This window comes from Chiloscyllium plagiosum, chromosome 7 (assembly GCF_004010195.1).
Source record: "Chiloscyllium plagiosum isolate BGI_BamShark_2017 chromosome 7, ASM401019v2, whole genome shotgun sequence".
Taxonomy (NCBI): Eukaryota; Metazoa; Chordata; class Chondrichthyes; order Orectolobiformes; family Hemiscylliidae; genus Chiloscyllium; species Chiloscyllium plagiosum.
In genome coordinates this window covers 43,033,458-43,060,510 of record NC_057716.1, presented here as the reverse complement: position 1 = coordinate 43,060,510, position 27,053 = coordinate 43,033,458, and the positions used below count along the sequence as shown (strand labels likewise).

Here is a 27,053-nt window from a genome sequence, read left to right as displayed (position 1 = left end):
CAAAAAAAAGTAAAGCAAAGTCTTATCAGCTATAGATCATAAAGATTGAAATATACATACTGTATGGTATCTGTGCAATAACTGGCTCTGAATCTATTGGTCTTCCAGTACCAAACTTGTTGACAGCTGAGATACGGAACTGGTATTCGTTCCCCTTAATTAGTTTGGTGACAGTAAATGAGCAGGCTTCACAGGTATCACTGACCAATGCCCAGGCGAGTCGACTTGTTTCTCGTTTCTCAATAACATAGTGAGTAATGACAGCACAGCCATCATTTTCTGGGGGAATCCACCACAAAGTAAGTTTCTCACCAGTAACATTGCTAAATCGAATAGGTCCAACTGGTGGTCCAGGTGTATCTGAATAAAATCAGAATTTTTAGTGCCGAGCAAATAATTCTACAAGTATTAAAATATTCATGTCCTTAAGAGTAGTATGCAAACACAATGGAAAAAAGTAACTAGTTTATAAGTTCATTCAAATACCTTGAACTCTGATATGAATATCAGCTGTCTTGGTGCCTGAAGCATTCTTAGCTTCCACAGTATATATACCACGATGATCTCGACTGCTGTCTCTAACAAAGAGTGAACTAGATCCAATAACATTTGTGATATCTACCATCAATTTCTTGTCAATTTCCTTTCCATCTTTGTACCAGGTCACCTTTGGTATGGGACGACCTTTAATATGCACCTTGAGCCGAATGCTGTCACCAGCTTTTACAGTCAAGCCTTCAAAGTGCTCGGCACCAAATTCAATTGATGGCGGTACTGTGAAAGAAAGTTTTGAGTAATTACAAAATTAATACTTCAATGACATAACAATTATCTACAATGTCATATATCACACAAGTACTTTTTATTTTGGTACGTACTGCTTTCATCTCTTGTCATGATGTGTCCTGATGACTGAGATGGTGGGCTGACTGTTCCAACTGCATTCCTTGCAATAATGCGGAATTCATAACGGTCACCAGGGCTAAGACCCGATACTGTGTATTGGCATTCAGTAATATCAATAAAGTTGCACCGGAGCCAAGGTCCAGCTCCTTGTCGTTTTTCAACACTATAGGCCACTATCTTGCTTCCACCATCACGTTGTGGTGGATCCCACTTAAGTGTTACAGTTTCCCTTGTCACATCTATATAGTCTGGGGTGCCAGGTGGATCTGATAAAACATACACATCGTCAATACTGGCTTTTATGCTCAGATACAAGTAGAATAAAGCACAAGTATGACTTCAGTACAATACTTTTCAGGAATAAATTACTTACCAACTGGTGAGACAGCCAAAGTGTATTTACTTGGTTCACTCGCAGGGCTCAATCCAACATTGTTTTCAGAGTATACTCGGAACTGATAGTCCAGGCCCTCAATAAGTCCTGAAATTCTGTAATCTCTGCCAGAGATTGGCATTGTATTGACTTTTTGCCACAATATGCTGTTTCTTTCTTTCTTCTCAACATGATAACCTGTGACCTCGGAACCACCATCATATACCGGTGCATCCCATGAGATTGTCATACCATCACAAGTAACATTGTATACAACAGGTCTCCCAGGTGGACCAGGAAGCCTGAATTGATGCTTTGCCAAAACAGCCATTGAGGTAAGAGGCTGACTCACTCCATATCTGTTTTCAGCACAAATTCTAAATTGATACTCTAAATCTTTAACCAGTTTGGTAACCTTAAATGTTTTTCTAGCCACACTAGAACAAACCAGTTTCCAACTGGTTTGTGTAGTTTCACGTTTTTCAATACTATAAGATGTAACTTCACTTCCTCCATCATCTTCAGGAGCATCCCACGATATTACAACACTTTCAGATTTGATTTCATCGAATCTAATTGGTCCTTTAGGCTTTGATGGAGGACCCAGTGTGATTATAGTAAAGTTGTATAACTTCCTGGAAATTGCGTTATCAAGGACCAAGGTGTACTTCCCACCATTTTCTTTCTTGATGTTTTTAATACTTAAAATAGCTTTGTTTTCTATTTTCTTATACCGAATATGTTCACTTTCTTTCAATGGAATATTATCCTTCAGCCACTTGATAGTTGGTTGTGGTTTACCCTTATATGGGAGTTCAACATGTACATTGTGTCCAATTCTGACACTGATCTGTCCTCCTGGTATGTCAGATAAATCTGCTTCAGGTGTAATGACATAGTCTTTTACAGTGATAGGTCCAATAACAACACCATCACTCAGTCCTTTTTCATTTTTAGCGAAAACCCGGAATTCCATTTCTGCTAACTCCTTTAAATTGGTGATTTCAAATCTGCAGGTCTTGCAAATTCCAGCATGTGACCATTCTTGTGCTTCTTTTAATTTCTTTTCAATTACATATTCAGAAATTAAACTACCTCCATCATAGTCAGGTTTGTTCCATTCTAGTGTAACAGAAGACTTTGTTGAGTCATGCATTGCAAGATCTTTGATTGGTCCTGGTACTTCAGTGGCTCTCACTGCTTCTGATGTCTCACATGGTTCTCCCAATCCATTTTCATTCTCGGCCAATACTCGGAAAAAGAATGCGTTCTTTTCTGACAAGTCAGTAATCTTAAAAGTTGTGCTGGAACATTTATTTGTGACAATGGACCAGGCTCTCTTTGTGGCATCTCTCTTTTCAATGACATAATTGGTAACTTCAGCCCCACCATTATTAAGAGGTGGCTCCCAAACTAATGTGACAGTGCTTCTGGTTACATGCTTAATATGCAATTTCTGACAAGGTCCAGGAGAATCAAGGACTTTCACAGTTATGAATGTTGATTTGGGTTCGCCAACACCATTTTCAATTGTCAAAACATACTTGCCCGCATCTTCACGCCGGACCTCAGGAATATTGAGAACTGTAGATGATTCAGTATTGTGGATGACATATCTTTCTTCCATACTTATATTTTTCTCACCCTTTCTCCAGGTAACAGTTGGAGTAGGACGCCCTTTGAAAGGTATCAGAATTTGTACATCTTCACCTGATTTTGCTGTTATAGAAGTTTTGAGCACAACATCAAGATCGATCTCCGGCTCTTCTGCAGAAGATAAATGTTTAAATAAACACATATTAGGAAATATCCATGACATGTGCTGTAAAGATAGGTTCAATGAATTTGAAATATTGTACACTTACCAAGTATATCTTTAGCCTGTACAGGTTCTACCATTTCAATTGGTTCTCCATGTCCAGCAACATTTACAGCACTGACACGGAAGTAGTAGTCTACGCCATGTTTTAAATGCGATACAACATATTCTGTGGTTCTGACTTCACCCTTAGAAGTAACTACTGCCCATTGTTCTTCATCAGCTTCTCGCATTTCCACCATATAGCTTGTTATTGCACTTCCTCCATCATAGACAGGTTTAGTCCAGCCAAGAGTAATGGAAGATTTAGTACTGTCCACAATCTTCAGTTTAGTTGGTTGGCCAGGTTGGTCTGAAAATTAAATGAATATTTGAACATATGAATACATAAAACAATGTTGCCTGTTACATAAAGCTTACATAATTTCAACAAATTTCGCATTACTTTTACGTACCAATTGGATCAGCAGCTTTATAGAAGTCAGAAGGATCAGAAAATGGGCCTGCTCCTGCTGCATTAAGAGCACACACACGGTACTGATAATCATTTCCTTCTGTAAGGCCAGCAACCTTTTGCCTGGTGTCTCGGATAGATTCCTTCATGACCTTAAACCATCTCAGACTCTTTTTCTCACGTTTTTCCAAAATATAGCCACTGATTTCGCTACCACCATCAATCGTGGGTCTCTTCCAATTGACTGTCATTGTCTCTTTTGTTATCATGGTGGCCTCTGGCCTGGATGGCTGCCCAGGTGTAACTATTGAAAAGAGAAGATTCAATGTTATGCTTTATGTAGCAATTAAGAAGAGCATTCATGGGGCAAAAAAATAGTGTGGTTGTCTTACCAAATGCATTCTTAGCAATAACAGGATCAGATTCCAATGGATCACCGACACCATATTTATTGACACCCCGAACACGGAAGACATATTCATTGCCTTTAATGATGTTTCGCACCGTAATAATATTATGTTCCAATGTTTCTGAAATAAGAGACCATACAACTCGACTTGTCTCACGTTTTTCAACAATATAGTGGGTGACTGGTGCACCACCATCATCTGTTGGAGCAGACCACATAATTGTGATCTTCTCAGCTGTAACAGTTTTGAATTGGATAGGGCCAATCGGGGGTCCAGGTTTGTCTGTAAAGCAGAAGACAAATGTCAAGTAATTTGCAAAAAACATCCAGCTGAAGTAAAAGCCTTCAACTAATCAGTTCTCAGTCCACCAACATACCGAGTATTAGCAGTCTGATTGTTGCTGATGCTGAGCCCATGGGATTTTTAAGCTTGATTTCATAGTTTCCACTGTTGATCCGAGTAGCATCCTTAATTATTACTGCTGTAGAGTCAGTTGTGCTTTCCAAAAAGACTTGAGAACTTGTCTCAAGTTCTTTATTATTTTTAAACCAGTCAATGGAAGGCACAGGTTTGCCAGAGATTCCAACCTTCAGCTTTACAGCTGAACCAGCCTTAAGTTTGACGACATCTGTATACTCCAATGGTAAGTCAACCTGAGGTGCACCTACAAATCAAATGATTGACAGTGATACCATTAGACATGCTGACCACAAAGGAAAATCTTCAAATGTGGAGGTATTATTGTCAGAAGGAAATAGTTACCAAAGGTATCATGGCATGTTACGGGTCCAACAATTTCGGATGGATTACTTATTGAACCAATTGCATTCTTTGCAAATACACGGAATTCATACTGTGCATCTTGAGTCAAACCTGAGACAGTAAATTGAGTCTCAATGACATTTGTAAAGCTGGCCTTTGTCCATCGCCCATTTGGCAAATCACGCCTTTCAACAATGTAGCCAGAGACCTTGCTTCCACCATCATAAGCTGGTTTTTTCCAACTGAGGCTTACAGAAGTCTTTGAAATATCTGTTACACGTAGATTTGTTGGAATTTCTGAGAAAACAAATTATGTTTAAATGTAATTATTTAGTCATAAATGCAAATATTTGAGCAGTCTAACAATAAAGCAATTCTATATTTGATCAAAATCAATGACGGATTAATTTAATTCATACCACATGGATCAATTGCAAGAACTTGATCAGAAGGATGACTGACTTTCCCAACACCTGCAGCATTTTCTGCATATATACGGAATTCATAGATAAGTCCAGCACTGATATTTGTGACCTTCAAGTGTGTTGAACGGACAATGGTCTTGTTAATTTTCTGCCATAAAATGCTGTTTCTGTCTTTCATTTCCACATGATAACCAATCACTTGGTTGCCACCATCAGAAACTGGCTCATTCCAGCACACTGTTATACTCTCTCGGGTGACATTAGTTACCCAAGGAGTTGATGGAGGTCCAGGTGTTGCTGTAAAATACCATAAATATACAGTTAACTGTTTGAATAGATAAAATGAACAATAATCATGATCTTCTTTGCTCTGCTAAATTTCATATTATTGCATAGTAAATTACTTACTGTATGGCAATTTGACTACAACACATTTGGAGTCAATATGGTCACTGATTCCAAAGCGGTTCTCAGCTTTGATGCGGAATTGGTATTCCTCTCCAGTAGTCAGCTTCATAACTTTGATTGTACTTCTGGCTGCAGTAGCAGACACTTCTGACCAAGCAGCAGTGCTTGTTTCTCTTTTCAGGACAATATAATTTGTTACCTGACTGCCACCATCATAAGCTGGTGGTTGCCATCTCAGTATTACACTACTTTCAGTAACATCACTAATATTTACAGGACCCACTGGAGGTCCAGGCCTGTCAAGCACGACAATAATCACAAAGGATTTTGTTGTTCCACTGGAGTTGGCAGCAGTAATGTCATATCGACCTGCGTCACCTGCAACACTTTCTTTCAGGTTCACAATCATGCTTTCAGCAGTCATTTCAGTATTGAATCTCAGGGTTGACTTCACAGCTATGCCATCTTTGGACCAAGATACTTTTGGTTGTGGCTTTCCTGATATTGGGATTTCAAATTTCAGGTTGGATCCAGCTCTAACATATACAGTATTGTGTGGAAAGTTCTTCATGTTGATTTCAGGTGATTCTGAAAGTAAAAATATCAATTTTGGTTGATGGAATAAATTCTAAATACTATTAAATGAAGAAAGATACACAGATTTAAATTTCCAGTATACATTTAAATTATAATGGCTCATATTACAAAATGACATGATTGTAATATCAATAAAAATTACCAAGTTGTTCTTTAACTGTTACTGGTAGAAGCATTTCCTTTGGATCACTGAGACCAGCTTGGTTTTCAGCAGATACTCTGAAGTAGTACTCAACATTTTCTTTCAAACCATGTATAACATGTTGTGTGGTCTTCACAATGGCACATTTAATCCACTTTTGTTGACCTTTTTCAAGAGCTTCTACAACATAATTTGTGATCCTACTGCCTCCGTCATGTTCTGGTTTCGACCAAGCAAGTGAAACACTATTCTTGGTGACACCTGTAACTCCAAGTCGTTCAGGCATACTTGGCTTTTCTGAAAACAAAATAAAATTAAACGTTACTCTTTAGCCTGTCAGTGTCAGATGCATTTTCCCACTGCTTTCACACAATGCCTCAACTGAGAACCTTGTTAACATCATACTTTACACAAAATGTTTTTTCCTAATTTTTATTTTATATTTTGCTTCTTTGATTTTCTTTGTAATTTTCTGAAACCATGAAATAATCTGAGAGCACAAACAGAAAAACAGAATACTTGTATTTTGGTCTTAGATGTTCCTGTAATACAAATCAAAACTGGTTGCCCAAATAAGTGCTTTCCCTCTTGTATTGCAGTGCAGAATCCCTAGCCTTGGACAAGGAGGCCTGGGTTGAAGTGCCATCTGCTCCAGAGTTATGTAAAACCATCTCTGATCAAATTAATTAGAAAATAAAATGCAAAGGATTTGTTGTATTAAAAGATGGGGTGAACATTAAGGTTATGCTACATGTTTAGGTGTTACAATTCAATAACTAATTATGAAAAAGCTTAAGAAGTTGTAAGAAATGGATAATTACCTGTTATTTTAACACCATCTTTGCTCTCAACAGCTACACCAACACCAAACTCATTTTCACCTCGGACACGGAAATAGTAAATGGCACCTTCTTGTAAGTCGCTAAGTTTGTAGGTGAGACGTTGACAGTTGTTCGTTACGGTGACCCATGCCTTCTTACTAGCTTCACGCTTCTCTACGTGATAATTCTTCACTGGAGCACCACCTTCATTTTCTGGGACATCCCAGGCCAGTGTTACAGATTCCTTAGTAACTTCTCTTATAATAATAGGGCCAGGAGGTCCAGGTGAATCCAGAATCTTGACAGCTAGTGTGAGTGTGGCAGTAGCCAAAATGTTCTGCAATGTTACAGTATATTTGCCAGCATCATTTCTTGTTGCTTTTTCGATTGTTAGAGAGGTACTTGAATCAGTAGTATCAATACATCCTCTTACACGGAGGTCCACATCTGGTTTGCTCCACATAACATTGGGCACAGGTTTTCCTCTAAAAGCTACAGGTAATGTAAAGGAACTTCCAGCTTTGACAATTAAAGTTTTGCGCATTTCATTATCAATTTCAAATGCAGGTTCCTCTTCTCTTTCTTTTGCAAACTGTGGGTCAGATATTTCACTTTGATCACTAACACCAACTTTGTTAATTGATCGTACACAGAAAACATACTCTGCTCCAGGTGCAAGTCCGAGCACTGTATATTCTGTGCCTCTCAAATTCTGAATTGCTGTTGTCCATTCAGTGTCTTCAGACTTCTTATATTCTACATTGTATCCAGTGACTGGTGCTCCACCATCGAACAGAGGCTTTGACCAGCTAACAGTAATACTTGTCTTTGCTGAATCAATAATTTTTGGTTTGGATGGAGGAGAAGGTTTGAAAACTGGATCTTCAGCACGGACAAAGGCTGATGGTTCACTTGGAGGACCTACACCAGCAGCATTTTCTGCATGTACCCGATATTCATAATCAGCACCTTCACGGAGCCCTGTTGCTTTTACTCTTAGATCGTACACAGGTTTCTTAGTAACTCGAACCCAACGTAAACCATTCTTTTCTCGTTTCTCAATTATATACCCAGCAATTGGATTTCCACCATCACTGTCAGGTCTTTCCCAGCAGATAGTCATAGAATCTTTTGTGACATTGGTTATTTCTATAGATTTTGGTGCACTAGGAATTGTGAATGGATCAATAGCTTTGACAGGTTCACTCTCTAAAGCTTCACCAACTCCATACTTGTTCACTCCCATTACTCTGAAAACATACTCATTGCCTTTAAGCAGTTTAGTCACTTTACAAGATGTTGTTGGTAAGTTTTCTGTTACACAAGTCCAAGCAAGACGACTTGTTTCACGCTTTTCGACAATATAGTGATCAACTTCTGCTCCTCCATTCTCTTGAGGAGGTCCCCATGACAATGAACACTTTTCTGCGGTACGGCCACTTATTTCCAAAGGACCAGCAGGTGGGCCTGGTCTATCAAGTACCTTGCAGTTAATAGCTTGAGATCTTGTTCCTGCAACATTCTGTAATGTTATAACATATTGTCCTGAATCTCGTCTAACACAGTCCTTAATGGTAATTGCAGTGCTATTGTTGGTTGATTGGATTTCAACTCTAGCTTGACCTTCGAGCTCTTTGCCATCTTTTGTCCACGATATCACTGGATGAGGGCGACCTGCAATATCTACAGCAACTTTGATAGTCTCACCTGCTTTGATAACAATCTCTCTAAATCTGGCATCCATCATAATTCTTGGGGCTTCCATATCATCCTTAACAGTAATAGGTCCTGTTGATTCAGACGGTTCACTGAATAATCCTGCAGCATTCTTTGCAATAATATGGAACTCATAACGCTGATCTTCCGTTAGACCAGTAACATCAAAATATGTTTCTTGGACATTAGTAAAATTACACTTAAGCCAGCGTCCATCAGGTAGTTCTCTAGATTCAATAATATAACCAATTACTTTAGCACCGCCATCATATTCAGGCTTGGTCCATGATAATGAAACAGAGGTTCTAGTAATATATGTTACTTCAGGTTGTCCAGGAGGATCACATGGGTCCCTTGCTGCAGCAGGCTCAGAAACCTTACTGTGCCTACCAATACCAGCAATGTTTTCAGCATACACACGATATTCGTAAACCAGACCTTCTTCAAGGCCAGTTACTTTCATTTTTGTGTCAACTATAGGACCTCGATTCATCTTTGTCCATAAGATACTGCTTCTTTCTTTGCATTCAAGATGGTAGCCAATAATCTTGGAACCTCCATCAACAACTGGTTCATTCCATTTTACAATCATATAACCTTTGGTAGCATGGGCAACAATAGGAGTTGCAGGAGGACCAGGTGGCTTAAATGGATACTCTGCAACAACAGCAGGGGATTCAATGTAGTGGCTCTTGCCATATCGATTTTCTGCATAGACACGGAACTGGTATTCGCATTTTGCTATAAGGTGTATGACTTTAACTGATGTTCTCGCAACAGTAGCAGAAACTGTTTCCCATACAGTTGTAGTGGTATCTCTCTTTTCGACAATGTAGTTGTTAATTTGGCAGCCACCATCGTACTCTGGTGCATTCCAAGATAGAGTTATAAAATCAGAACTGACTTCATCAATATGAATGGAATTAGGTGGTCCAGGTTTGTCAAGAACAATAACAGTAATTAAGAAAGTTTTTGATCCTATATTATTAGAAAATGTTACTTCATATTTTCCAACATCTTCCTTTATTGCTTCCTTGATGGTAAGCAATGTTGATGTTTTTGATGTCTGAACATTTATTCGTGTTGTCTGTTTTAAAGGCTCACCATTTTTCTTCCATGTCACAGTTGGTAAAGGTCTTCCTCTAAATAGTACATCAATCTTGAGGTCATCACCAGCCTTTACACTAAAACTATTGAAAAGAAGCTCAGCAGATGGCTCTATTTCGATATCTTTTGCAACCACTGGTACTCCCAACTGTCTTATGTCACTCTTTCCTTTCTCATTCACAGCTATTACGCCAAAGGTGTATTCCTCACCTGAAGTTAGACCTTTCACTATTGCCTCTAATGTTTTAACTTGGGCACATGAAATCCATTTTTCACTTCCTTTTGTCTGCATTTGAACAATGTAGGAAGTTATTTTACTACCTCCATCATGTTCAGGTTTCTCCCAGGTAAGTGTTGCACTATTGCGTGTTATATCTACCAATGTCACTTTACCAGGAGGTAAGGGTACTTCAGATGCTTTAGTGGGCTCAGTGGTCTCTGCTGGTAAGCCAATTCCATACTCATTAACTGCCATTACACGGAAGAAATATATACCACCTTCTTGAAGTGATTCAATTTTGAAGGTGTTTTTCGTACAATTGTTGGTAACAGCCGCGTAAGCCTTTCTTGTTGACTCACGTTTTTCAACAATGTAATTAGTGATCTTGGCTCCACCATCAATAAGAGGTGGCTCCCATGATACAGTCACTGAATCTTTCTTCACTTCTTTTATGTGCAAGTTCACAGGTGCACTTGGCGAGTCAAGTACTCTGACATTAACAAAAGCAGATTTAGTACCACTGTTGTTTTCCAAAGTCAAATTATACTTGCCACTGTGGAATCTGTTAACATTATCTATGACCAGCATGGTGTAAGAACTTGTAACTTCAATCTGGGCTCGCTCACTTAATGCTCCTTCAGCTTTTTCCCATTTTACTTCAGGCTCTGGTCTGCCTTTAATAGGAACAAATAGCCTCAAAGTACCACCAGCATGTACGGACACAATCTTTCTGAGATTAGCATCTAGCTCAATTTCTGGTGGCTCAAGTTTATCAACTGGAATTACTGTCCCAGAAACATTGGCAGGTTCTCCTACTCCTTCTGAATTAATGGCACAGATGCGAATGTTATGCTCAGTATTTTCCTTCAAGTCTTCTATTGTGAAATGTGTTACCTGCACACCCATGGGGGGCGTGCATGTGATCCAGTTGTCAGTGTTTGATTCTTTCACTTCTATAGCATATCCCTTAATTTTAGCTCCACCATCATAAATGGGTTTGCCCCAGGTAAGTGCTACTGTAGATCTTGTTGTGTCTACCACCTTTGGATTGCTAGGTGGCCCAGGAACGTATATTACATCATAAGCTCTATAGAAAATGGATGAATCACTTGGGTTACCTACACCAGCAGCATTTTCAGCAGACACACGGAATTCATAGAAATGACCTTCTGTTAAACCGGTAACTCTAAATCTTAAATCAGTCAACCTCTTTTTATTGCACCTGGTCCATCTGATTCCATCTTTGTCGCGTTTCTCCAGTATATATCCTTCAATTTCAGTGCCACCATCATCATCAGGACGTCCCCATGTCACAACCATGGAATCTTTAGTAATAGCTGTAACCTCAGGTACTGTTGGTGCACTTGGTGTATGGAATGGGTTTTTAGCCACAACTGCGTCAGATTCCACTGGTTCACCAATTCCATATTTATTTACTGCCATTACACGGAATATATACTCATTACCTGTAAGAAGTTTGGTTACTTTGTGACTAATAGCTTGCACATCAGATGCTACCTGTGTCCATGAAAGTCGTGATGTTTCTCTCTTTTCTATTATGTAATGAGAGATACTGGCACCACCATCCTGAGAAGGAGGATTCCAAGCCAAGTAGCACTTTTCTGCAGTTACACCAGAAACTGTCAAAACACCATCAGGAGGGCCAGGCCTATCAAGGACCTTAACAGTAATTGGAATAGATTTTGTTCCACCTACATTACTGAGCTTAAGCACGTAGTGTCCTCCATCAATTCTTATACAATCCTTGACAGTTAAACTAGTTGTCTGAATGGTAGTTTTAGTTTCCATTCTGGCAACATTTGCTTCAATATCTTTGCCATCTTTTATCCATGTTACATCAGGTACTGGTTTACCATGGATGTCAGCCTCAAGTACAAAGCTGTCTCCTGCATTAACAACAATTACATCTTTGTATTTAGGATCCATGGAAGCTGATGGAGCTTCAATTTCATCTCTTGCTGTAATTGGTCCAGTGCTTTCAGATGGTTCACTGAAAGTACCAGCTGCATTTCTTGCAATTACTCTAAATTCGTATCTTGCATTTTCAGTTAATCCAGTAGCAGTAAATTCAGTGTCGATTACATTCGTAAAACTAGCTTTCATCCAGCGACCTTCAGGAAGTTCTTTCTTTTCTATCACGTATCCTGTAATTTTGCTACCACCATCATACTGAGGTTTTTTCCATTGTAGAGTAACATAATTTCTTGTGATAACAACAGCTTCAGGACGGCCAGGAGGATCACAAGGATCACGGGCTACGTAACACTCAGAAACCTTGCTAGTTTTACCAATGCCAACAATATTCTCTGCATAAACTCTGAACTCATACTCAATACCTTCTTCGAGATTATTACATTTGTAGTGGGTATCTTGAATTATTGTTTTATTCAGTTTAGTCCACAAAATGCTATTTCTTTCTTTGCGTTCAAGATGATAACCTAAAATTCTACTTCCACCATCAATCACTGGCTCATTCCACTGCACATACATGGAATCCTTTGTAGCAGCTGTCACAAATGGAGTGCCTGGGGGCCCAGGTTGTTTGTATGGGTATTGTGCGATGACTGCTGAAGAATCTAAAGATGAACTCTTCCCATATCTATTTTCAGCAAAGATTTTGAATTGATATTCAGATCCTGTGGTAAGTTTAGTAACTTTAATAGTTGTCCTTGCTACAGTTGCAGACACCAGCTGCCAATCAGTGGTAGTTGTGTCGCGTTTCTGAACAATATAGTTGTTAATTTGACAGCCTCCAGTATATTCTGGTGGATTCCATGACATTACAACAAAATTAGCACTGACTTCATCAAATCGGACTGGTCCAACTGGAGGACCTGGCTTATCAAGCACAATGATGCCAATCTCTTCTGTTACCTTCCCAGCACTGTTTGTAGCACTTACAGAATACTTCCCATGGTCATCTCTTTGACTTTCTTTAATATGAATTATTGTTGCTGTTGCTGCATCCTCCACATTAATTCTTGTTGTCTGTTTTAGTGTCTGGCCATCTTTCATCCATATAATCTTAGGTTTGGGACAACCAATAAATGGAACTTCAACTTTAAGGCTCTCCCCAGCTTGGACACTGTACGTGTTGAACATGAGTTTGAAAGCAGGTGCAATACTTTGATCTTTAGCTATCACTGGTACAGCCAAGGTTCGAGGATCACTTTTTCCTTTCTCATTGAAAGCAATCACACGGAAGAGATACTCGTGTCCTGAACTGAGACCAGAAACTAATGCATCACACGTTTTGGATTGGGTAATTACACCCCAATGCTCAGATCCTTTAGGTTGCATTTCCACCAAGTATCCCATAATTCTGCTACCTCCATCATGTTCGGGTTTCTCCCAAGTTAGAGACACACTCTTTTGGGTGACATCAACAAGGGTGATTTTTCCTGGTGCTAAAGGTGGCTCAGAAGCCTTTACAGCATCCACCATCTCAACAGGTATACCAATACCATATTCATTCTCTGCCATCACACGGAAGTAATAAATTGCTCCTTCAGTGAGATTCTCAACTTTGAAGCTGCACTTGTTACATTTAGCAGTTATATTAGCATACGCTTTTCTGGTTGATTCACGCTTATCGATGACGTAGTTTTTAACTTTTGCACCACCATCAATAAGAGGTGGTTCCCAGTGTAGTGTAACTGATTCTTTCCTTATATCCTTCACAGTTAAGTTTTGTGGAGCTCCAGGAGTGTCAAGAACTTTTACTGTAACAAATGCAGACTTCGTACCACTGCTATTCACCAAAGTCAAAATATACTTTCCAGCATCATTTCTGTCACAGTTGTCTATTGTTAGTTGAGTAAAGCTTAAACTCTTTTCTACTTGACACTTTTCAGTTAGTTCTCCTTCGTCCTTTGACCAGTTGATCTCAGGGGATGGTCTTCCTTTGAATGGTGTAAAGATTCTGGCAGTACCACCAGCTCTAACTGTGATTCCTTTTCTTAAATCAGCTGAAAGTTCAATTTCAGGTGCTTCAAGTTTATCTTCTGGTTTAACTGTACCAGCTACTGTTGCTGGTTCACCAACTCCAACCTTGTTGATGGCACATACACGCATGTTATATTCCTGATTTTCAGTAAGTTTCCCAATTTCAAAGCGGGTGACCTGTAGACCAGTTTGTGGTGTGCATATTGTCCAGTCTTCCTCATCTGCTTTACGAATTTCTACTATATAACCTTGAATGTCACAGCCACCATCATAAATTGGTTTTCCCCAAACAAGCACTACAGAATTTTTTGTAGTATCTACAACGTGTGGATTTGCTGGTGGCCCAGGTTTATAAACAGGATCACATGCTTTGTAGAAATTTGTTGGCTGACTTGGTTCACCAATTCCAGCCACGTTTTCAGCTAATACCCTAAATTCATATTCATGCTCTTCTGTGAGTCCTGTGACTCTAAAACGCAAATCTGTTACTCTATGCTTGTTGCATTTCGTCCATCTGATGCCAGACCTGTCCCTCTTCTCTACAATGTAACCTGTAATTTCACTACCGCCATCGCTATCTGGTCTACTCCAGCAAACAGTCATGGAGTCTTTTGCAACATTGGCTATTTCCAAAGATTTTGGTGGACCAGGAGGTGTAAATGGACTCTTCATTAACACGGGTACAGACTCCAAGGGTTCCCCAACACCAAACTTGTTCACAGCCATTATACGGAAGATATATTCATTACCTTCTAAAAGTTTGGTAACTTTGTGCACAGTAGCTTGAACTTCTGGTGCCACAACTGTCCAAGCAAGGCGACTAGTTTCTCTTTTCTCAATAATATAGTGTAAGATTGCACTTCCACCATCATGTTCTGGTGGGTTCCAAGATAATGAACACTTCTCAGCAGTGACACCAGTAACTCGGATAGGGCCTAATGGAGGTCCTGGTCTGTCCAAGACTTTTACAGTAATAGGAACAGATTTTGTACCTGCCACATTAGAAGCCTGAAGAATGTACTGCCCACCATCCACTCTAATTGCATCCTTAACGAGAAGTAAAGCTTTGAAATCTGTATTTTTAATCTCAAGCCTTGCTGATTCTTCAACTTCTTTGTCACCTTTGAACCACTGGATAATGGGTAGCGGTTTGCCATGAACATCGGCATCCAACTTGAATGTATCACCTGCGTTCACCACTATTGTTTCTCTGTATTTTGGATCAATAGCTAGTCTGGGTGGTTCAACTTCATCCTTTGCAACAATTGGTCCAGTGCTGTCAGATGGTTTGCTAATTGTTCCTGCAGCATTCTTAGCAATAACCCTAAACTCATACCTTTCGTCTTCAGTGAGGCCAGTTACAGTGAATTGAGTCTCAATGACATTTGTAAAGCTTGCTTTCATCCAGCGACCCTCAGGTAAGTCACGCTTCTCCACTAAATATCCAGTTATGATACTGCCACCATCATACACAGGCTTTGTCCATTGAAGTGTTATTGAATTTCTGGTTATAATGATGGCTTCTGGACAACCTGGAGGATCACATGGATCTCGTGCAAAGTAGCATTCAGACACCTTGCTTGGCTTTCCAATACCAACAATATTTTCAGCATACACTCTGAATTCATATTCAATGCCTTCTTCGAGTCCTGTAGTTTTAAACCTTGTGTCTGGTATAATAGTTCTGTTAATTTTTGTCCAAAGAATGCTGTTTCTTTCTTTGCGCTCAAGATGATATCCTAAGACTTTGCTTCCACCATCATTAATTGGTTCGTGCCACTGCACGTCCATGCTGTCTTTAGTAACAGCCGCAACGAATGGTGTACCAGGCGGGCCAGGCTCTTTAAATGGATACTGGGCTATAGTTGCCTGAGAATCCAAAGCAAAACTTCTACCATATCTGTTTTCAGCAAATATCCTAAATTGATATTCTGCTCCCGTTTTAAGTTTGGTTATCTTCAGACTTGTTCTTGCAACTGTAGCTGAAACAATTTCCCAGTTTATAGTAGTTGTATCTCTTTTCTCAACTACATAATTAGTTATTTGACAGCCACCAGTAAAGCTTGGCGGATCCCACGAAATTGTAATGCTTTCAGCACTAACTTCATCAAACCTTACAGGGCCTTTTGGTGGTCCTGGTTTATCAAGTGTTATTATTTCAATAGTTGCTGTCTTTTGTCCAACAGCATTTGCCACGTTGATACCGTACAATCCGTGATCATCTCTCATTGATTCCTTGATGGTTAGGATTGTAGCACTGCCAGAATCAAACACATTAACTCGAGTTGTCTGCTTGAGTGGTTGACCATCCTTTGTCCAAGTAATAGTTGGTTTAGGACATCCAGCTATAGGGATCTCAATTTTTAAGTCCTGTCCAACCTGTACACTGTAACTACTAAATGCTGGTTTGACATCTGGTTCAATCACAAGATCTTTAGCAATCACAGGTACTGCAAGGGTTCTTGGGTCACTCTTTCCTTTTTCATTCACTGCTATAACTCTGAACAGATACTCCTCTCCTTGGGTTAGGTTTTGGATTGTTGCCTCAAGTGTTTTTACATGTGCACATGCCAACCATTTTTCGCTACCTTTACTCTGCATTTCTACAATATACTGGATAATTCTGCTACCACCATCATGTTCCGGTTTCTCCCAGGTAAGGGACACAGATTTTCTTGTCACATCAACCAATGTTATTTTTCCTGGAGGCTGTGGTACCTCAGATACTTTAACTGGGTCAACAGTTTCTGCAGGTACTCCAATTCCATGCTCGTTTTCAGCAGTTACTCTAAAATAATAATTGCAACCTTCCTGGAGTTGTTCTATCTTAAAAGAGGTCTTGTGGCAGTTTGTGATAACAGCTGAGTAGGCTTTTCTTGTAGATTCACGTTTTTCTACAATGAAGTTCTTAATTTTAGCACCACCATCCAAGAGAGGATATTCCCAGGATAAGGTGACACTATCTTTAGTTACATCCCTTACTTTGAGATTAACTGGTGGGCCTGGTGTATCAAGGACTCTCACAGTAACAAATGCAGATTTTGTTCCGCTACTATTTTCCAAAGTTAACATATATTTGCCAGAGTCATTTCTGTTAACATTGTCAATTACAAGCAACGTGTAACTTTCAGAAATTTCAATCTGTGCAGTGTCTCTTATTTCACCATCTGCCTTGGTCCATTTCACTTCTGGAGCAGGGCGCCCTCTGATAGGAACAAATAATCTCAAAGAACAACTTGCTCTGACATTAATAACCTTCCTCAAATCAGCATCAAGGTCAAGGTCTGGAGCTTCTAACTTATCTTCCAAAAGAACAGTACCAGGAAAGTCAGCATGTTCACCAACTCCAGCTTTATTGATAGCACAGACGCGGAACTTGTATTCATGCTTTTCCTGCAATTTAGCCACTTCATAGTGGGTCTGCTTAATGCCACTTGCTGCTGTGCACATTATCCATTCATCAGTGCTTATATCACACATCTCCACAAGGTATCCTTGAATTTCACATCCTCCATCATAAATGGGTTTACCCCATGAAAGGAAGACAGAAGATCTTGTAAAGTCAGTTACCTTCGGATTGTTGGGTGGTCCGGGTTTGTAGATGGGGTCAGATGCCATGTAGAAAGTGGAACATGGACTTGGTTCACTGATACCAGCAGCATTTTCAGCAGATACCCTAAATTCATAATTATGGTTTTCTATAAGTCCAGTTGTCCTATAACGTAATTCACTGACCAGCCGTTTGTTACACCTTGTCCATCTAATGCCCTCCTTGTCACGTTTTTCCAAAATATAACCCTGAATTTCACTACCACCATCAGATGCAGGTCTTCCCCATACAACTACCATTGAATCCTTTGTGATCGCAGTAACCTCAGGTGTCTTTGGTGGATCAGGGCGCACAAATGGATTCTTTGCTAATACAGGATCTGATTCAAGTGGCTCACCTACACCATATTTGTTTACACCCATAACACGGAAGATGTATTCATTTCCTTCCAGAAGCTTGGTAACTTTGCAACTTGGAGTTTGCACATTAGCGTCAACTAAAGTCCAGACCAAACGACTAGTTTCTCTCCTTTCAACAATGTAATGTGACACATCACTACCGCCATCATGTTTTGGTGGCTTCCAGGTCAGCGTACATTTCTCAGCAGTTACTCCACTAACAACAATTGGTCCTTCAGGGGGTCCTGGTCTGTCTAGTACCTTCACATTAATAACAGCAGACTTTTCACCAGCTACATTCTTTACCAACAGGGTGTAGTGGCCACTATCTATACGAATAGATTCCTTGACAGTCAAAAGTGTATTAAAATCTGTACTTTTAATTTCAAGCCTAGCTGTATTTTCAAGTTCTTGGTCTCCTTTCATCCATTGGATTGTAGGTATTGGTTTTCCATAAACATCAGCTTCAATTTTGAATGTTTCAGCTGCATGTATGACAATACCCTCCTTATATTGTGAATCCATGCTAATTCGAGGTGGTTCTACTTCATCACGAACAGTAATTGGACCAGTGGATTCAGATGGTTCACTGAATACACCAGCTGCATTTCTAGCAATTACCCTGAACTCATATCGTTGGTCTTCAACTAAGCCAGTGACAGCAAACTGAGTGTCGATGACATTTGTAAAGCTGGCTTTCATCCAACGACCATCAGGAAGTTCTTTCTTTTCAACAATGTAGCCAGTGATTTTGCTGCCTCCGTCATATTCAGGTTTGGTCCACTGTAGTGTCACAGAATTTCTAGTGACAATTATAGCTTCAGGGCGACCTGGAGGATCACAAGGATCTCTAGCTGCGACACATTCAGACACTTTGCTTGGTTTGCCAATACCAACAATGTTCTCAGCATAAACTCTGTATTCATATTCAATGCCTTCTTCAAGATTTGTAGACTTTAATTTTGTATCAGAAATAATTGTCTTGTTCAGTTTCATCCATAAAATGCTATTTCTTTCTTTGCGTTCAAGATGGTAACCTAGAACCCTGCTGCCACCATCATTGACTGGTTCATTCCATTGCACCACCATGCTATCCTTTGTAATATTTGTTATGAAAGGAGTACCAGGTGGGCCAGGTGGCTTATAAGGATATTGTGCCACAACAGATTCAGAAGTCAAGTAACTGCTCTTTCCATATCTATTCTCAGCTGCAATTCTGAACTGATATTCAGTACCAGTCTTTAAGCGAGCAGCTTTAATTGTTGTTCGGGCAACAGTAGCAGAAACAATCTGCCAGACAATGGTTGAAGTGTCTCTTTTCTCAACGATATAATTGCTGATTTGACAACCGCCATCATATTCTGGTGGATTCCAGGATATAATGATACTATCTGCAGTAACCTCATCAATTTTAACTGGCCCAATTGGAGGCCCAGGCTTGTCCAAAACAACAATGCTCAGATTTTCAGATGCTTCCCCTGCTGCATTTGTAAGTTTTATGTTGTACTGACCCACATCGTCACGACAGGCCTCCTTGATCATCAGAACTGCTCTACTGTCTTTGGTCTCAGCATTTATCCTTGTTGTTTGTTTTAATGGCTGATTATCTTTCAGCCAAGATATAGTTGGTTTTGGGCGTGCAATAAATGGTACATCGACTTTCAAGTCTTCTCCTGCTAGGACGCTGAATGTGGTAAATAGAAGCTTTAAAGTAGGAGCAATTACCAGATCTTTTGCAACTACAGGGACCCCGAGCTGTCGGGGATCACTGACACCTTTCTCATTTTGTGCTGATACCCGGAATATATACTCTTCACCTTGTGTCAATCCTGTGATGGTGGCTTCAGTTATTTTCACTGTAGCACATGTTGTCCACTTATCACTGCCTTTAGTTTGCATTTCCACTATGTATCCTAAAATTCTACTGCCTCCGTCATGCTCTGGCTTCTCCCATGACAAAACTGCACTGTTTCTTGTCACATCAACAAGAGTCACTTTGCCTGGTGGTAGTGGTCTTTCTGATACTTTAATTGCATCAGGTGTCTCAACAGGAAGACCTATTCCATACTCATTTTCAGCCAGGACGCGGAAGTAATAGTTGCAACCTTCTTGCAAGTGGTCTATCTTCCAGGTTGTTTTATGACAGTTGGCAATCACTGTAGAGTATGCTTTTCTTGTTGATTCTCTTTTCTCCACAATGTAATTCTTAATTTTGGAGCCACCATCAATGAGTGGGGGTTCCCAAGTGATTGTAACTGATTCTTTAGAAACTTCCTTAACTTTAAGATTCTGTGGTGCTCCTGGGGTATCCAGCACTCTAACATTGACAAAAGCAGATTTGCTGCCGCCACTGTTCTCAACTGTTATGATATATTTACCACTGTCAAATCTATTCACATTTGGAATGATAAGGAGAGAGTATGAGCTTGTATTTTCAATTGAAGCTCTATCCAAGGATTCCCCATCTTCCCTTGCCCATTTAATCTCAGGTGTTGGTCTTCCTCTAATTGTGACAAATAATCTCAAAGTGCAACAAGCTCTTATGGATACCACTTTGCGCAAGTCTGCATCAAGCTCTATTTCAGGAGGCAATAACCTTTCTTCAGCTTTAGCTGTTCCAGGAATTTGTGCAGGTTCTCCAATACCTTCGGAGTTGATAGCATATATACGAACTTTGTACTCTTGGTTTTCTTTCAGATTAGTGATTGTGAAAGATGTGGCCTGGAGTCCACTCTGTGGTGTTACAACTGTCCATTCATCCTCTTCAGGGAGGCTTGTTTCAACCATGTAACCTGTAATTTCTGAGCCGCCATCATAAATAGGTTTATTCCATGCAATAGTGATTGAAGATCTGCTAGTATCTAGCACTCTAGGGTTACCTGGTGGTCCAGGTTTGAACACAGTGTCCATTGCTTTGTAGTATGGACTAGAAGAACTGGGTTGGCTTATACCAGCAGCATTTTCAGCCATGATTCTGTATTCATATTCATGTCCTTCTGTGAGTTTTCCAACTTTGTATCGTAAGTCAGTGACTATTCTTTTGTTGCATTTAACCCAGCGCATTCCTGTCTTGTCACGCCGCTCAATAATGTAGTTAGTAATTTCACTTCCACCATCAGAATCAGGATGCTCCCAACAAACCACCATTGAATCTTTTGTAATAGCTGTAACTATGGGATTCTTAGGCGGGCTAGGTGGGACAAATGGATTGGCAGCAACAACAGGATCAGACTCTAACGGTTCCCCAACCCCATATTTATTTACTGCCATAACACGGAAAATATATTCATTCCCTTGCAGAAGTTTGGTTATCTTTAATTTGGTTAGTTGAACATCTGTGGCCACATTAGTCCATGCAAGTCTACTGGTTTCACGTTTTTCAACTACGTAGTGGTCAATCTTTGCACCACCATCATCTGTTGGCGGCAACCATGATATCACACATTTTTCTGCTGTGACATCTGAAACTACGATAGGCGCTTCAGGAGGTCCAGGTCTATCCAAAATCTTTACGTTAAAAACATGCTTCGCTGTTCCTCCAGGATTGGTTGCAGTAAGCGTATATGCACCACCATCTCTTCTTATGCTGTCTTTGTGAATTAGAACAGTAGAGAAATCTGACATCTTTACTTCTACTTTTCCGGTTTCTTCAAGTTCATTTCCATCTTTTGTCCAGACCATGGTTGGTGGTGGTTGTCCTCTAACATCTGCTTCAAGTTTGAACATTTCACCTGCTTTCAATAGTACAAGACTCTTGAATTTAGCATCAACCATTATTCTGGGTTCTTCAATGTCATCTCTGCATATGATTGCGTCAGTGGGTTCAGATGGTTTGCTTATTGAACCAGCAGCATTACGAGCTAATACACGGAACTCATACTTGTCACCTTCATTAAGACCGCTGACAGTAAAGACAGTCTCCAGGACATTACTAAAGTTTGCCTTAAGCCAGCGGCCACTAGGTAGATCCCTCTTTTCGACTGTGTAACCAGTTATTTTGAAGCCTCCATCAAATTCTGGTTTTGTCCAGGTGAGTGTCACAGAATTTCTTGTAATGTTAAGTGGAACTGGTTTACCAGGAGGATCAATGGGATCCAATGCATACACTGGTTCTGACGGTTTGCTTGGCTTACCTTTGCCAGCCAGGTTTTCTGCGATCACACGGAATTCATATGCAATACCATCTGTGAGTCCGGTTGATTTAAATGTGGTGCCTACAACCAATGCCTTACTTACAGTTTGCCAAAGTATACTATTTCTTTCTTTTCTTTCAATGTGGTATCCAAAAATTGGACTTCCACCATCAGAAACAGGGTCATTCCAGGTGATTGTCATTGAATCCTTACTAACAGCAATAACTTGAGGAGTTCCAGGTGGTCCTGGCACCTTGAATGGGAAAGCTGCAACAACAGCCTCTGAAGAAATTGCAGGACCAACACCATACCTGTTCTGAGCTTTGACTCGGAACTGATATTCAGTTCCAGTTGTAAGGTGAGGTGCTTTAAACGTTGTACGTATTACAGTGGCGGCTAGCTCTACCCATGAAGTACTGTTGGTCTCACGCATTTCTACAATGTAATTGCTTATTGGCACTCCACCATCATTTTCAGGAGGCTCCCATGACAGCAATATGAAATCAGATGAAATTTCATCAAATTTAATTGGTCCTTTGGGGGGTCCTGGAATGTCATGAACTTGAACAGTGATGGTGTCACTAACCTCACCAACTATATTTTTAGCAGTCAGCGTGAACTTGCTACTGTCATTTCTTGTGCATTCATTGATGTTAAGTATAGTTGAATTTGCTGTACTCTCCACATTTATTCTCTGCGTCTGCTTCAAAGGTTGGCCATCTCTATTCCAAGTGACTGTTGGTTTGGGTCGACCAAGGACAGGGATGTCAATTTTTATATTATCACCTGCCTTTGCAATCACAAGCTTCTGGTAAATGCCACGCAAGTCAAATTCTGGAAGCATAGTTTGTTCTTTCACAATAACTGGTCTGCTTTCTCGTGGATCACTCCTTCCAACAGCATTTACTGCCATTACACGGAATGTATATTCTTCATTTTCACTAAGATTCTTTGCAACATAATCTAGTGTCTTTACAGTTGCCAAAGACATCCATTTTTCAGAATCTTTCTTCTGTGCCTCAAGTATATATCCTATAATTTTGCTACCACCATCATGTTCTGGTTTTGGCCAAGACAGGCTAACAGTGTGCTTGGTTATATCCATAATGTGTAGGCGTTCAGGAGGTGATGGGGCTTCAGATGCTCTTATAGGATCTGAAGTCTCAGCTGGTTCACCTATGCCGTATTCATTCTCAGCCATTACTCTGAAGTAGTACTCACATCCTTCTGACAAATTGACAACTCTGAGTGAACACTTCTGGCAATTGGTTGTGACAGTAGAGTATGCCTTCCGGGTTGATTCTCGTTTCTCTACAACATAATTGGTTATCCGTGAGCCGCCATCAATCATCGGCATATCCCATTGTATGGTAACACTGTCTTTTGTTACTTCTCTGGCTTTGAGATTGATAGGTGGTCCTGGTGAATCTAAAACCCTCACATTTACAAAACCACTCTTTTTGCCAGCAATATTTTCAAGACACATTGTGTATTTTCCAGCATCATATCGTGTGCAGTCTGGGATGAGCAAGAATGTGTATGAATCTGTGGTTTCTACAGTTGCTCGGCCTTTAACTGGGATGTCTCCTTTCAGCCATGTAACATCAGGCGTTGGACGTCCCTTGATTGGTACAAAGATGCGAATGGTTACTCCAGCTCTGACAACAAGAGTTCTTCTCAGTTCAGCATCCAACTCAAAATCAGGAGCGACTTCACGTTCCTTAATTTCAATAAGACCTTCTACTTGTGCAGGCTCACCAACACCTTCTGCATTGACTGCACTAATTCTGAAGTTGTATTTTTCTCCTGACTGAAGGTTAGCAACAACAAATTCAGTTATTCTGAGCGCAGTGCCTGTTGTGTCTTTTATCCAATTCTCATCGCCTTCTTTCTTATGTTCAACTATATAGCCAATAATGTCAAGGCCACCATCATAATGTGGTTTCCCCCAAGTCAGGCTAGCTGTAGTTTTTGTTGTGTCAACCACTCTTGGGTTAGAAGGTGGTCCAGGTACATCTGTGTAAATTGAAAGAAAATAATGTAATGAAATTAGTATTAAGTACTGAAACATTAAGGATGTCTGTTGTCAAAGTATAATTTACATGTAACAAATATGAGAAAGGTGTTTTGTAACTTTAATACTTACATGCTACATCCTTTGTTAATACTGGTTGTGATGGTTCACTTGGAGGTCCAATGCCAGCCTTATTTTCTGCACTGACACGGAATTCATACTCAGTTCCTTCATTCAGTCCTGTCACTTTGTGTCGGAGATCAGATATCGGTTTCTTTGTTGCTCTAACCCATCTGAGGCCTTTCCTTTCTTTACGTTCTAAGATGTATCCTGTTATTTCACTACCGCCATCAACAACTGGCCTCGTCCACCCAACAGTAATGGTATTTTTGGTAACATTAGTAATCTCAGGCTTTGAAGGTGGGCCAGGGGGACCTAAGAAAGAAATATCACAAATGAAGTTTGTTATTCTAATAAGGCAAAAATAGAAGTCATATAATGCTCAGTATTAAAAATTTTTTTTACCAAAACTGTCCACCATTTTAACTGGTTCTGACTGTACTGGATCACCAATGCCATATTGATTTACAGCTGAGACACGGAAGATGTATTCATTTCCCTGTATAAGTTTGCTTGCAATAAATCTGCAGCTTGGAACATTTTCAGCAACTAAAGTCCAGAGAAGACGACTTGTTTCTCTCTTTTCAATTGTATAAGATTTGACTGGAGAACCTCCATCTTCAGCTGGAGGTAACCAATTTAGTGTAGCCTTCTCAGACGAAACATTGCTTATTTCAATAGGTCCTGGGGGACCAGGAACATCTAACACTTTCACACGTACATGTTCTTCTTTGGTGCCAAATGGATTACTGGCAGTGATAGTATATTCTCCAGAATCTTTTCTTGTAGCATATTTAACATGCAGTGTTGACGAAGTTGGTGTTTTTTCAATTTGAACTATCTCAGAGACCTTGAAATCTTTACCACCCTTAGACCAAACTGATGTTGGTGGAGGTTTGCCAAGAATGCTAGTTGCAGTAATTACAATGGTATCACCAGCCTTAACTGTTAAGCCTTCTTTTACAGTAGGATCAATTACAATTGTTGGTGCCACTGTGAATATATAAGAGAGAAATTAATCAGTACCATGAGATGTCAATTTTTCAGTTTTGCTTTCATCATATGGTTATAAAAAGAAAATTACTTACCAAACTCATCTTGACAGATAATAGTTCCTGTGGTTTCAGATGGTGGACTAATTGCTCCTGCTGCGTTCTTTGCCCTTACACGGAATTCATATTTACAGCCCTCAGTAAGATCAGTAACAGTAAAGGCACACTCCTGAACATTAATATGATTCGCTTTCATCCATGTCTTTGAAGGTAGGTCACGTTTCTCAACAAGGTAGCCAATTAGTTTGTGACCACCATCATACTTTGGTTCAGTCCAGATTAGAGTCACACTTGTCCGGGTAACATTAATGACTTCAGGTTTACCAGGAGGATCTGAAAGGAGAGCAATATAATGTCAGCCACTGATTGTAGCATTTATAAGTTGTAATAAAAGAAAATGAAAAATGGTGCCAAGGATTTTACTTACCAATTGGATCTAATGTGGTAACAGGATGTGATGGTCCACTAGGTTTGCCTACACCAGCCAAGTTAACTGCCATGACTCTAAATTCATATTCGAGGCCTTCAGTCAAACCTGTTACTCTGAGATCCTTCATTTTCAGTGTGGCCTTATTTGCTCTTTTCCAAAGGAGGCTGTTTCTTTCTTTATATTCAACATGATAACCTGGTGCAAAAAGTAGTTTGAAATAAATGTTGTGTAATTATATAAATGTAATTGCCAGTTGAAAGGAGAAATCAAACCGTATACCTGTAATTGGGGAGCCACCAGTTTTCTTTGGATCCTTCCAAGTCAGGGAGACTGAATCGTGCCTGACTGCAACTATTTCTGGAGGCAAAGGAGCATCAGGCACATCTTGGAAGAGGGAGAAAGAGAGACATCAATCAGTCTAAAAGTGAGTGCAGCATTGCAATTAAAGTTCAGAGAAAAAATGTGAAGCTGCTTACCAAATGGATGCCTGGCAATGACAGGGTCAGACTTCAGACCTTCTCCCACTCCATATTTATTCTCAGCACTAACTCTAAACACATACTCGTTTCCTTCATGAAGCCTTGTAACTCTGAATGATGTTTTTTGCACAGCAGATGCACAAGTCATCCATTTATTGGTGACGTTATCGCGTTTTTCCAAAATATAGTTCGTAATTTCGGCACCACCATCATCCTTAGGGGGAGCCCAGATTAATGTAATCGCATCTGCCGTTATTTCATCAAAACGGAAAGGTGCAGTTGGTATTCCAGGCTTTCCAACTACTTTCATGAATATTGCAGCTTCTTTAGTGCCAGCAACATTCTTCAAATTGATTGTGTATTTTCCAGCATCACTCTTTTGACAATCTCTCACTGCGAGTGTTGTATTAATTGCTGTGGATTCCACAGTTATTCTTCCACTTTCCTGAAGTAAATCCTCACCTTTCTTCCATGTTACTGTTGGTGCAGGTTTGCCACTGATTGGAATCTTTATATGGAAATTGCTTCCCTCCCTGGCAATGTATGTTAAGTCAGGGATGTCTCGTAAGTCAATGTTTGGTGGTACTGTTAATCCAAAAAGAGTGATTTAGTTTAATAAGTTCAGAGTTCAGTTTTGATAAGTATGCTTGAAACCATTCTTAAGTTTTTAAGTGCAGTGTCTTGTTATAGGTAACACCTTAAGAAACTATCCAATATAATTTAATGATTAAGTGAAAACAATATACTGTAG

The 27,053-nt window shown here is 39.9% G+C and overlaps 1 protein-coding gene across 1 annotated transcript in view; it reads right to left on the bottom strand.

Annotated features, from left to right (window-relative positions):
* Nucleotides 1-27,053, bottom strand: part of ttn.1 (titin, tandem duplicate 1) — a 336,276-nt gene that overhangs the window by 21,883 nt on the left and 287,340 nt on the right. The window contains exons 255-273 of the mRNA XM_043694489.1: nt 26,300-26,887; nt 26,103-26,207; nt 25,821-26,018; nt 25,430-25,726; nt 24,747-25,334; nt 24,354-24,656; nt 7,118-24,223; nt 6,297-6,593; nt 5,558-6,145; nt 5,144-5,446; nt 4,725-5,021; nt 4,339-4,626; nt 3,945-4,244; nt 3,554-3,856; nt 3,145-3,450; nt 1,280-3,046; nt 879-1,172; nt 487-774; nt 61-360 (exon numbers count right to left, since the gene is read on the bottom strand). Coding sequence (XP_043550424.1) covers nt 61-360; nt 487-774; nt 879-1,172; nt 1,280-3,046; nt 3,145-3,450; nt 3,554-3,856; nt 3,945-4,244; nt 4,339-4,626; nt 4,725-5,021; nt 5,144-5,446; nt 5,558-6,145; nt 6,297-6,593; nt 7,118-24,223; nt 24,354-24,656; nt 24,747-25,334; nt 25,430-25,726; nt 25,821-26,018; nt 26,103-26,207; nt 26,300-26,887 — 24,516 coding nt within the window. The remainder of the gene's footprint in view (nt 1-60; nt 361-486; nt 775-878; nt 1,173-1,279; nt 3,047-3,144; nt 3,451-3,553; nt 3,857-3,944; nt 4,245-4,338; nt 4,627-4,724; nt 5,022-5,143; nt 5,447-5,557; nt 6,146-6,296; nt 6,594-7,117; nt 24,224-24,353; nt 24,657-24,746; nt 25,335-25,429; nt 25,727-25,820; nt 26,019-26,102; nt 26,208-26,299; nt 26,888-27,053) is intronic.